General features: G+C 23.4%; 3 protein-coding genes across 3 annotated transcripts; 1 reads left to right on the top strand and 2 right to left on the bottom strand.

Moving 5' to 3' along the window:
* Nucleotides 1–1,404: 1,404 nt before the first annotated feature.
* Nucleotides 1,405–8,515, top strand: PY17X_1114000 (conserved Plasmodium protein, unknown function; the record flags this gene model as incomplete). The annotated part of the gene is made up of 4 exons (XM_022956475.1): nucleotides 1,405–2,514; nucleotides 2,676–8,143; nucleotides 8,295–8,373; nucleotides 8,474–8,515. 4 exons carry the CDS (start codon nucleotides 1,405–1,407, stop codon nucleotides 8,513–8,515), a joined length of 6,699 nt encoding a protein of 2,232 aa, XP_022812377.1.
* A 738-nt stretch (nucleotides 8,516–9,253) lies between these two features.
* On the bottom strand, nucleotides 9,254–9,988 carry PY17X_1114100 (purine nucleoside phosphorylase, putative; the record flags this gene model as incomplete). Its single annotated transcript, XM_719855.1, has 1 exon — nucleotides 9,254–9,988. One exon carries the CDS (start codon nucleotides 9,986–9,988, stop codon nucleotides 9,254–9,256), a length of 735 nt encoding a protein of 244 aa, XP_724948.1.
* Nucleotides 9,989–11,388: 1,400 nt separating this feature from the next.
* On the bottom strand, nucleotides 11,389–12,920 carry PY17X_1114200 (GTP-binding protein, putative; the record flags this gene model as incomplete). Its single annotated transcript, XM_022956476.1, has 6 exons — nucleotides 11,389–11,631; nucleotides 11,839–12,114; nucleotides 12,233–12,325; nucleotides 12,446–12,544; nucleotides 12,659–12,744; nucleotides 12,869–12,920. 6 exons carry the CDS (start codon nucleotides 12,918–12,920, stop codon nucleotides 11,389–11,391), a joined length of 849 nt encoding a protein of 282 aa, XP_022812378.1.
* Nucleotides 12,921–13,320: the final 400 nt, after the last annotated feature.

A 13,320-nucleotide genomic window follows, 5' to 3' on the forward strand; every position in this document is an offset into this window, starting at 1 on the left:
AATCCTGCATACACACAAATGGAAGTCAGTTTTATATTTATGCACAAAACATAATGTATAATCACATAATGTATAATCATAAAACGTTATGCATGATCACATAATGTATAATCATAAAACGTTATGCATAATGATATTATAATTGTATGCATTCATTTGTGTACATGTTCAGTGCAAATAAAAGGTTTCCATTTGTGCAGTTGGAGTCAGACACAGTTTGGAGATGGTTTGGTGTATGCATAAAAAAATGTATATAATATTTTTTTTCAGATTACAAAAAAATGTATATAATATTATTTTTTAGATTATAAAAAAATGTATATATGGATTTCGATACAAGTAAAAAAGGGTGGGGGATATATAAATTTATGAGATATTTAATATTTTGTCAAATATATTTTTATAATTATAATTTTTTTTTTTTTTACATTTTTTTGTATAATTTTATAGGAATTAATTCATACCGCAAAAAGTGTTTTAAACACATTTTATTTTTATATTTGAAATAGATTACAAAAAAAGGAAAGATTCGAAAAATCAAAATTTTCCATTACAATTTGAATTGATGGTAGTTGTGTATATATAATAATTTTATTAATTTCAAAATAACAGAGAAACAACAAAATTAGATAAAAAAAAAAAAAAAAATGACTAAATAAATATGTCCATAAAATTAAAGAAAAAAAATATATTTATTTTAAGATATACATACATACATACCTTAACTTTCACAATGTGCGCATCTCTATTTGTTTAACATAGTATATTAAAAAAATACTTAAACTCTTCAATAAGTTTGCATAATCCACAGCATACTATTGTTAAAAAGGTTTTTATCTTCATCTTATTTTTATTTTTATCTTTATCATCATCTTATTTTTATTTTCATAAAACTTTTAGGTTTTTTTTTTTTTTTTTTTTTTTTTTTTTTTTTTATTTTTAGCATATAACAATCAACTAAATGATATGAAAATAAAGATAAAAATAGAAATGTAGCTATCTATCTATATATAATGTTCGTATTATTATTTTATTCTTTTATTGTTTGATAATAAGTTATATATGGCATAAACTTGCCTCAAATAAAAGGCATAAAACTTAGCGATATATACAAAAGAGTAAAACCTAGCGATATATACAAAAGAGTAAAACTTCGCTTACAAAAGAGTGCAGCCTCGTTTGCGAAAGAGACAATTTTGTTGGCATAATTCAAGAGCGAAATTATTCTCCTCGATAAAAAAATACTTTAAATATCATAAGTATGTACCAATTCGAGTATACACAAATTAATTAAAGTGAATTAAAAAAAAATATTTGGCAACAGATACATAGATAGATAAATATATCTATGGATATTTGTGATTATCTTTCACATATTCATATGATAAGAGATGAAAAGGAAATATGATTGGAATAAAAATAGAAGAAATTCGAAATTCAAGTGAGGTAGATCATTGTGAATGTTGTAATTTATTAAGTGAAAAGAGTGTAGAATTGGTTGTTATCAAAAATAAAGATTTGTATATTTATAAGTATAAAAGTAAAAGAAAAAGAAAAAGCACGAATAAAAATAAAAATAGAAATAAAAATAAAAATAAAAGATGCTATTTAATTTATGATACAAAACTAAATGCGCCAGTTATTAAACTTGTTGTTTTAAAAAACGTTTTTAAAAATAAAAATAAATGTTTTAGTGGAATTTTATTAATTTATAAAAATTTACATTTTATTATATATAAATATGAAACAAGCTTAAATACTCTTGTTCCTGTTTTAAAACATAATTTTGCCAAAGATATTAACTTTCAATCACTTTTTTATTCTTTGCCAATTTCGATAAATTACACGCATATTTATGAGGAGGCAAAAATAGTAAAGAGTCGCAAAAACAAAAGCGAAGACAAAAATGAAAATCCTAAACGAACTCGGAAAAAACTTATATTCCTCGATAAAAATAACCAATTTTATATTAAAAAAAAAAAATATAATAACAAAATAAGTATCGGTAGTAAAAATGTATGTAACAATAGTGGAAAGGATGAAAATAAAAGCCCAAACTTATTATCATCTAATGAAAATAATAACCACGATATAAATATTTATGATTCAGTTATTTTTAATGAAAATAAAAATGTAGACAATAATTTGTTGGATAACGAATTTGATAATATACAACATATTTTAAATAGTTATTATTTTAAAAAAAAAATAAAATCAAAAAAAAAAAATAACAATTTTTGCGAATTCCATATCTCCTTTTCTTATAATTTAAAAACTGTTTATACAATTTTTTACACCACAAAAAATAAAACCCTCCAAAATAAAGCCACCAAAAATAATAGCACATTACAAGATCAAAATGGTTTAGATATTGACACAACATACTTTTCCAATTATCTACATGTAGAAACCATTGATATTCTTAATTTAGGAGAGATATATAAACATTTTATCTTTATAAAAAAAATATTTTTCTATGCTGATCATGTTAACGTCTTTATTCAAACATCCCCGGTAAGTTTCGCCACATCATCCCTACTTCATTCCTACATCATTCTTATTTCATTCCTACTTCATTCTTATTTCATTCTTATTTCATTCCTATTTTATGTTTGTTTTATGTTTGTTTCATGTTTGTTTCATGTTTGTTTCCCATTTTCGCCTACCACTTGCAGATAAACGTGGGCCACACCCGAGTAGAAGAGTTAAGCCTAAAACTGTTGGTAATAAAAATTGAAAAAAAAAAATTTGACATAATACAAGTAATAAAAAATTTACCTAATGATATAATTGATATTCAAAGAGTTGGAAAATTAATTATTTGTGTATGCTACGATTATATATATGTTTTAAATTTAGAAAATTATAAAAAAGTTATTTATTTTTTTAATACATCATGTTATATGAATAACATTTTCCAATTAATAAAAAATAATTGTTTGTTTTATGACTATACATACTTTAATATAACATTTAAAATATCAAATATTTATGTAAAGAAAAATAAAATTTTTATCATAAATAAAAAATCAATAATTGAAGGAACAATATCAAAAGATATAAACAATTTAACTAATCTAATTAAATGGAATCAAATATTTAATTTTAAATCATATATAAATTATACTTGCTTTTTTGTTATTAATAAAAAATTTTATTTTGTTTGTTGCTACAATGGAATATCGGGGTTATCCAATATACAGCTAATAAGGCTATCTGAAAATGAACCAAGTGAAGATAGCGAATTGTGTAAAGTAGAACAGAATGACGATAGCGAATTGTGTAAAGTAGAACAGAATGACGATAGCGAATTGTGTAAAGTAGAACAGAATGATGATAGCAAATTGTGTAAAGTAGAACAGAATGATGATAGAATAGACAACTCTCCCGAGCTACTATCAAAAAGGGGAGATGGGCGAAAAAAAAGAAAAAGAAAAAATTCCGATTTTATTGTAGAAAAAAAACCAAAATATATAACTGAAGATATTGATAGTAAGAGTAAAAAAATCAAAAAATCATGGTCATATAAAAAAAATAATATATTTTTATTTTATTTAATTAATTATTTAAATAAAAATCAAAACATAAATGAATACACAAAAGAATTTAGCAATAATAAATATAATTTTTTATTTAAAAAATATAAAAAAAAAATAAAAATTTTAGAAAATAAATATTCTATAATAAATACTAATGGATTAATTGAATATTCATCTCCTTTATTTATTTTAAAAAAAAAAAAAAAAAAAAAAAAAAAAATACAAATAATTGATAATATACAATCTAAAGGAATATTAATAGATATATTTAAATTAAGTTATGATTCTTGCCCTATTTATAAAAGTACATATATGTGTCTTTTTGGATATAAACAAAATAGTATGTTGCACAAAATATATTTTCAAATTCCATCTATAATACAAACTATTATATCTTTTAAATATTATAATATAAATAGTGTTTGCACATCTAACAATGAAATAAGGCATAATAAAATAGACAAAAAAGATGGTCATGATATTAAATATATTCTTATAAATTTCGATGAAAATATGAACTTATCATATAATACTGATAAAAAAGGAATATTATTATGCTTAACTAATTTATCTATTTTTAAAAATCAAAACTCTAATAAATTCCACGAACAATATCAAGAAAACCAACTCAAAAGAAATTTGCTTTTACGCGAGTGCTCGCAAAGACTGTCCCAAATGGGTGGCGAAGATGAAGAGGATGAGAATGGTGGCGAAGGCGGAGATGGTGAAGAGGATGAAGAGGATGAGAATGGTGGGGAAGGCGGAGAGAATGAAAAGGTTGGTGAAGATGAGAATTGTGGGGAAGGCGGAGACGGGGGCGAAAAGAGACCCACTTCTAGCATAGATGTTGATAGCTATGAAAATGTGATCTATGCTTTAAAAGGGGAGGAAAAGAGAAGGGATATCCCGATCAATGATATAAAATCAATACAAGATTGTTTAAATTTTTTTAAAAGTTTTCCATTAATACATTTTAATATTAAAGATGTAGATAAATATGTCAAAAAAATATATCTTATTCACATTTTAAGAGAAAAAGAAGAAGATTGGAATTCCAATTCTATAATTCACGAAATTGATTGTATAAAATATGTCTTAACAAAAAAGTTTTGGAATTTTTGCTCAACTAGCAGTAATAATAATAACAACAAAACGTGGAATACGAAAAAAACATCCTTAAATTTGAAACAAAAATCGATATCGATATTGAGGTATAATAAAATACTAATACAAATTTGCCAAAATGAAATAAATATATTTTATTACAATAATACATATATTTTATTAAAACACATTTTAGTAGAGAATCAAAAAATTATAATATCATCTAAATTAATAAAACATTATTTAATCATTTTAAATAATTGTAATGAGTGCTTAATATATAATATAAATGATGATATCCTTAACTTAATGATAAATATAATTGAAGAATTTGTTTCAATATTTAATTCATGTCTTTTACATTGTTTATTATATGATTATACTGATGAATCTGTTAATATTATAGATATTGTTAAATTTATAGATGTAGAAAAAATATTTTATAATTCTTCTGAAATATCTAAATTATTAAATATACAATCATCTTCCATGTTTTTAAAAATTATAAATAAAAAACAAAAAAATTCAGATCATTTTATTATTTTGAACAATCAAATTAACAATACTCGATGTATATCTATAATCGAAAAAAATAATAAACAATTTTTATCTTTTTTAAATATTATAAATAACACATTCAATATTTATGATTTAGAAACTAAACAAATTATATTTGAAAGCAATTTTCTCCTAAACGTCCCTAAATATGTGTATAAAACCAGCCCACCGAGAAGTAAGGCAAAAAAAAATAGAATGAAATCAGAAGCAGATGCAGAGGCAGAGGCAGAGGCAGAAGCAGAAGCAGAGGCAGAGGCAGAAGCAGAGGCAGAAGCAGAGGCAGACAAACGAGCGCAATTTTTGAGCTTATACAAAAAAGAAGAAATTATAAACATTTTATTTTTTAAATTAGAAAACTATTACTTGTTAATAATATTTATGACAGGAAGACCTATTATAATATATAAATCTTTTTCATGTTCTAATTTTTTTAAAAATTTAAAATTAAAAATATTTATTCATAACTATATAAAACCAATTCCTAGCAACATCCATTTTGTTAATAACCCAAATAAAGTAAGCCCCGATAAAGTAAGCCCCGATAAAGTAAGCCCCGATAAAGTAAGCCCCGATAAAGTAAGCCCCGATAAAGTAAGCCCCGATAAAATAAGCCCCGATAAAATAGTTTCCACATCTAGACATTTTGAATCAAATAATGATGGGTATTATATATATGTTTGTAAAAATGATCATAATAAAAATTCGAATTTTAAAAATTGTATTGTCGTTTATCCATATATAGATCTTAAAAAAATAAAAATAAATGATCAAGATCAGAAAATATATTTTTATCAAAATATTTTAAATAATTATGATACAGATTTCCCAATTTTATTTTTTTCAAGTTATAAAGGTAAGTTATTTATTCATAGTTTTGATACAACACAAATGATAAATTCTACATTTTGTGATAGTCATGTAAAAAAGCACAAAAGTGGTGGTGATGGCAACTATTCACAAACCATTAAAGGTGTGAAGAAAATAGGAAAAAATTTATTTTTATCTTTTTCTGATAACAATTTGAGTATATTCAGCATAGGTACAGAAAAATATAATTCAATAGAAATTATAGATAAAAATGGAATCAAAATAAATAATATGGATTCTGTTTTTCCATTTTCAAATAAGTTATATTTAAATAAAAAAAATGTCTATATTGACAATACAAATTCTCTAATTTTTTTTAAATCTTCAAATTTAATAAATCTAAAATTTAATGATAATTTTATTTCAAAGTTGTTTGTTTCATATCCGTATATATCTAAGTTTGCTGTTTCTCAAAATTATTATATTTTAAAAAAAAAAATAAAAAATAATAATAAGAAGAAGAAGAAGAATAGCGATAGGAATAGCGGTGCGAATAACGGTGCGAATAACGGTGCAAGTGACGATGCAAGCGGCGATACGACCAAACAGGCAGTTACGTTTGGAAAAGTGATATGCTTAATAGTTCGAATTAAATATGATGAATATTATAATCTAAAAAAAAATTTAAAAAAAAGATTAAGTTATCAAAAAGATGAATTAAAAAATAATAATTTATATGAAAATGAAGATGCTGTATGTATCCCAAACCCTATACTAAGCGATTGTGTTAATAATCAATATACACATTTAATTAAACGTTTTATAGATGATGATATTGAAACAACAAATAATTTAAATGATGAAAATAAAAAAAGAAAAAATGAAATATTAATTCAATCAATAAAAACAAAATCAAAATATTATAAATTATTACTACTTCATGAAAATAGTCAAAATATTTATGGTTATTATATTTTTGAACATAGCGAGCAAATACATTCTATATCATTTGGGCAATTCAATAATACAGAATATATTTTTATAAGTACTAGTTTAAATATTAATGAGAGAATAGAAACACAAGGAAATATATATATTATTGAATTTAGTCATATTTTTAAATTATATGATACAAATTTATTTATTGACAATTTGTTTGTAAATGAAAAAAAGCATACTAATTTAGATTCTGCTGACGAAAAAAAGCATACTAATTTAGATTTCGCTGACGAAAAAAAGCTTCAAAACAAAATTGATCATGCAAAAAATGCAAAGCTAGTAGTATATATGAAAAAAACATATAACAGTTCTGTCACACATATATTACCATTTTATTTTTATTCAGAAACAAATAAACAAAAATATAAAAAGATTTCAAATGATGAAATAGAAAATAAATTTGAAATAAAATGGAATAATGATAAAAATGAAAATAAATGGAATGATAATAATTATATATATTCAAGTTTATTACATTGTACTAATTCAAAAATATATATCCATGAAATAAAAAATAATGATTTTATTAAAGGAGCCTTTTTAGATAATAATTTTTATATTAGTGATATAAAAATTTTTCGAAATTTTATTATAATTTCAGATCTATATAAAGGTATATATATAAATATGTACAGTTATGAAGAACAATATGATAGTAGACGTATAATATCTATATCAAAAACGTTTTATAATCATAATTTAAATATTTTATCATGTCATTATATTGTTTATAATTCAAATATATGTATTATTGCTATGGATGTATACAATAATTTTTTTATATTTGGTCATAAAAATAAACAAGATATTGACAATCTATATATTTATAATTATTTTAATTTTAATAGAAGAATTCTTAAATTTATAAATGAATTGCATCAAAATAAACATTCTAATTCAGCATTATCTATTTCGAATGATGGTTCTATTCATATATATCATCCATTAAATGATAAAGCTTTTATTTTTTTTAAACACATTTTTAAAATTGTAAAAAAATTTATATTTCCAAACCTCGCTTTAAATATCAACTCGGATTTAAAACCTGATATTTTTATTCAATCTATTATCTTAAATCTTCACAAAAAAACTGACTCTTTATTGGCAGGCAATGTCCTTTTCCACGACCTGCTTAGGTAGCTGCATCTACATCTACATGTACATATCTACAATTGTGTTCACATCTCATGCATATTTATGCCCGCTTTATTTAAGCTATATTTTTATTCATGCCCGCTTTATTTAAGCTATATTTTTATTCATGCCCGCTTTATTTACTTTTCGCAGGCAAATACCCTTTTATTCCTCCGAAGTTTTGTATGAATTATTTTGCCAAAGGGCAAACTTGCTCAACAACATTACAATTGTAAGTGGCAATAAATGTGGCACCTCGGCTCGTTCATGCATTTCCAATTTTGGCTTCCAATTTTTGCTTCCAATTTTTGCTTCCAATTTTTGCTTTTTAGGCGGACCTCATAAATGAGCTATACTTGTTGGGAACAAACTGACATCCTTTGTTTTCGTTCGAATGTAGATATTTTGTTCGGGCACATATGTATGCAACATATTTTAGGTAATGCTTAAATAAAGCATTATCATTTTTTCCCACTTTCATTTTCCACATTTTTCCCACTTTCATTTTTCACATTTTTCCCACTTTCATTTTTCCCATTTTTCCCATTTTTCCCACTTTCATTTTCCACCATTTCGACGGTAAAAGTTGTCATTTTTTATCGAACTATTTAATTTAATTAAGTTGTTTAATTAGTATGTGCATTATATAGAAACACGTTTGAGTTTTGTTCAAATTTAACGATTTCTTATTTTTAATGCATGAACAAAAAAAAATTATGAAAAAAAATTTAACAAAACATAAATATTAATTAAAGTGAGTAAAATATATAATATATTTCACTTTTCATTTTTTTTTTTTGAAACATGCAAATATTTCCCGTATATTTATATATACATATATGAGCATGAATATAAAACATATTGAGGTCGTTCAAGTTGAAAGTTCTCAAGTTGACGCCCCCAAATTGATGTGTGCACACTTTTTATGATTCCCTTTCGGTGCACATATTGTTTTTCTTATATTTATTCACATATCGGATATGATTATATGGAAATGCGCAATTCAATTATGTATATACAAATAATACATACATGCACATACTTCCTTCACTTCTGTACATTACACATGTAATGTATGAATTTGTTCCTTATTTATGTCTAAATATTAATATTTAATATTTTTCTGATAATCTTGCACAAGCTTCCAAACTTATTTTTATCATATTTTCTAATCTATCAGCAGCTAAAACATTGTCAAAATCTCCCTCATCCCATTTTAATGGGCATCCATCAACAATAAAGATACCTCCTGTTTTTACTTTTTTTAAAGTACCCATTACCATTAATGTAGATAATTCCATTTCAACAACAGCTACATTAGCTTTAGAATAATCTAACAATCTTGTTGGGATGATGCTATGTGGATAATATAGATCAGAGGATAAACTAATACCATTGTGAACCTTAACATTTAATTCTTCGGCACATTTTAATAATGTAGAATAAACTTCATAATCTGCAACAGCAGGGAAATCAGAATGTATCATCATATGTGTAACTCTATCTTCTCTTACAGCAGCATTACATACACATAAATCTCCTCTTTTTATTGATTCTGGTTGTAAAGATCCACATGATCCTGCACGAATAATAACCTTTGCTCCGATATTAATTAATTCTTCAAAACATATAGCGCACCCAGCGGAACCGACACCATGACTTACACATAAAAATTTCTGTCCTTTATAATGACATTCAACACTTTTGTATTCTCTATTACATGCTAAATCTACATATGAATCACATAATACTTTTATTTTGTCAACTCTTCCTGGATCTCCAACAACTAATACAACAGGGGTTGCATGTTTCTTGGAAAGCTTTATATGTCTTTGTTCCTCATCCATTCTACGCAAAAAGGAAGAATATGCATGTATGTAAAATGTGGGAATATGTAGAGCATGTGCATGTAGAACGTGTACATATGTATGGTATAATATAAATGTATCGACAATACGAAAATCTTAGCAATGTGCTAAGGTTGGCGATGTATCGTTGGAAACAGCACAAAAATTAAAATACATACGAAAAATTGATACAAAAATGGGTACACAAAATGCATACAAAAATACATTCGGAAATATTATTAGTTCACAATAAAATGAAGGGGAAATAAAGAAAGTGTAATATACTCATATGCTATTGAGAATATACATTTATGAAATTATAATTAAAATAGCTTATTACTTTTATATATGTTTGGAAAATTGCGAAAGATTATGTTTAGGAAAAATTTATATAATTATATAAATTATAAAATTATGTTATTTTTTTAAAAGGGTTAAAATGTGAAAAAATTTAAATAAATTAGTAAAGTTATAAAATTGTTAATAAAATGTTAATAAAATGTTAATAAAATTAATAAATTAATTATTAAAATATATCTTCATTGATAATTTATAAATTTTAAATTAAAAAAAATCAATTTTTTGAAAGCTATTTTTCCTGTTTTTTTCTGAATAAGTCATGTAATTTATATTATTAGCTCGATAAATAACTAAAAAAATACATGCATATATACATACAATATAATATTTGCACAGGTTAATATTAATATACTGAATAAGTAGGTGTGCACTATACAATCCTATATAATTATAGGTATTTATTTGACGGTTACGTGTATTTTATATTTTTACTACGAATGTATATATAGTGTATAATAGGATCTACATAAGTATTATTATTTTAAATATTCTTATATTTGTAAAATAATTCGGGGAAAATAGTAATAAAAATTATATTAAATAAATTAATTAGGATTAAATAATAGCCAAATACACTTTGTTTTGTTTTGCTTTCTTTTGTTTTCTTTTCTTTTCTTATTTTTAAAATTGTTAAAATATTTTTATAAAAGTTTTAATATAATCATGCATTATTAAAACATGTATGATTTATAATTCAAATATATTATTGGAAAAAAAGTGTATTTTAGGATCTACAAAAACAAAACGCGAGAAAAGGGGTCGCTAATAATATATCACCCCTATTTTACTATTCTGCTTATACAAGCTGGTCTGATAATACGAAATTTGAAAAAAATTATGAACATATTGACTAGCCATAATTTTTTTTTTTTTTAAACAAAAAAAAAGCTATATTTTTAATTAGCTCGATAAAAAAAATAAAATAAAATAATAAAATAACCCCCTAAAAAAAGTATATGCAAATATTTCTCAATTTTATAAAGAAATAACACATGGAAAAATATATTTTACTTAAACATATATAAAAGGATGTTTCTATTTTATCGCTGCTTTATTTTTGCATTATCTAAAGCTATTAAACTTAAATTTGCTCTTAACTCTTGAATTCCAAAACGCTTTAAACTTGAAACATTGAATAAATATTCATTTATGTTGAATTCACAACTTTCCTTCTTAAAAGTATTATTTTTTTTATGTATATTCTCATTAAACACTTTTACTTTTTTTTTATAATTTTCAATTATTGAAATAATTTTTATCATTGCATGATGTAATTCTTCAGCCTAAATAAAATAAACAATAAATAAAGCATATCCAATTTAGTATATTCCTACATCATACATATATGCATACACATATCAGTAGTGTATGTATAGGGACTATAAATTCACATAATAAACTAGTTTGGAATAAAAACTAAAGAACGTTAGTTAATAATATTTTTGAAAAAAAAAAAATATAGAGAAAATAACTAAATTTAAGCTCATTACCTTTAGTTTATCTATTTTTGTAACTATAATTTGAAAAGGAATATTTTTCATTATGAACATGTCCAACAAAACATAATCATAAGGTGTAAATAATTCTGTACATTCAATTAAGCATAAAGCTCTCTTTAAATTTTTTGCTTTATTTAAATATTCTTCTATAAGTATCGACCAATTATCTCTAAGGCTTTTCGAAACTTTTGCAAAACCATATCCTGGTAAATCTACAACAGATATGTAATTTAATAAGTTGTAAATAAATAAATGTCTCGTTCGACCCTGATAAAGAATATGAACAAATGTCGATACAATAATACTATTGTTATCAAAATATTTTTTATTTTTTATTTTATTTTATTTTATTTATTATTTTATTTTTTTCGTCTTAAATTATTACTGGCGTTTTAGATGCTTGAGCAACTTCCCTATAATTCATCAGAGCATTTATTAAACTCGATTTCCCCACATTTGATCTTCCAAAAATGGCAATCTGTAAATAAAAACGTAAATTCCATTATTATTTTATTCCCAAAATTGGAAAAAAAAAACTAAAAAAATCCTATATTACACATACATATATACATATTTTATTTGCGTTTTTTTAATGCACCTGTGGAATGTCTAGTGGCTTATACTTATGAATTGTTTGAGCTACATAAACGGGATATGCAATAATTTTGGAACTGAAAATTGTATTCCCCTTTTTGATCTAAAGACAATTTTAAAAAAGGTGAAAAAAAATCATGTACATTTTCAGTAAAAAATATATCTATATATCTCATGTAATTGTAAACATTTTTTTTTTTTTTTTATAAAAAAATACATATTCAGAATTAAGCCAAAAAGGAATATCTTCACTATTCAAAAAATTTATATTGAGAAATGGTTTAGCTAAATAAGGTGTTATTGCTATAATTGTACATAAAAAAAAAAAAAAAAAAAAAAAAAAAAAACATATATATATATATATTTACTCAAATGCCAAATTAAACAAAAATTGTTAGTTTTTATTTTTTGATTTTTAAAAGTGTACATTTTGTAGACGACGCATTCTTGAGTAGTAACAATTTGGTTGTTTTTATCATTTTCAAATATACAATTTTTAGGGGTAAATAAAATAATAAATAAACGAAATGTAAAATAAATACCCAAGTTTCTCCCCCTAACAATTGTGTAAAAAATGAATGACAAAACCTATTCCCGAATTATCAATTTACCATCACTTAATTTTTTTCATACTTGTTTGTAAAATGAAAAAAAAAATTATAAAATAAGCAAACATATACATATGTAGGCCTGACGTATTATTGAAAATAAATAAAAGACGTGAAACTACATTATAATATATTATACATGGTAACAAATTTCGGTGATATTTTTTTCAAATTTATTTCAAAATATTATAGCCATCAAAAAAAAAAATAAATAAACGCCTGTATTTTTTTTGCTGAAATAATTTAAAACATAATTTGATGATTTAAAATT

This window comes from Plasmodium yoelii, assembly GCF_900002385.2.
Source record: "Plasmodium yoelii strain 17X genome assembly, chromosome: 11".
In the NCBI taxonomy this organism is placed as follows: Eukaryota; Apicomplexa; class Aconoidasida; order Haemosporida; family Plasmodiidae; genus Plasmodium; species Plasmodium yoelii.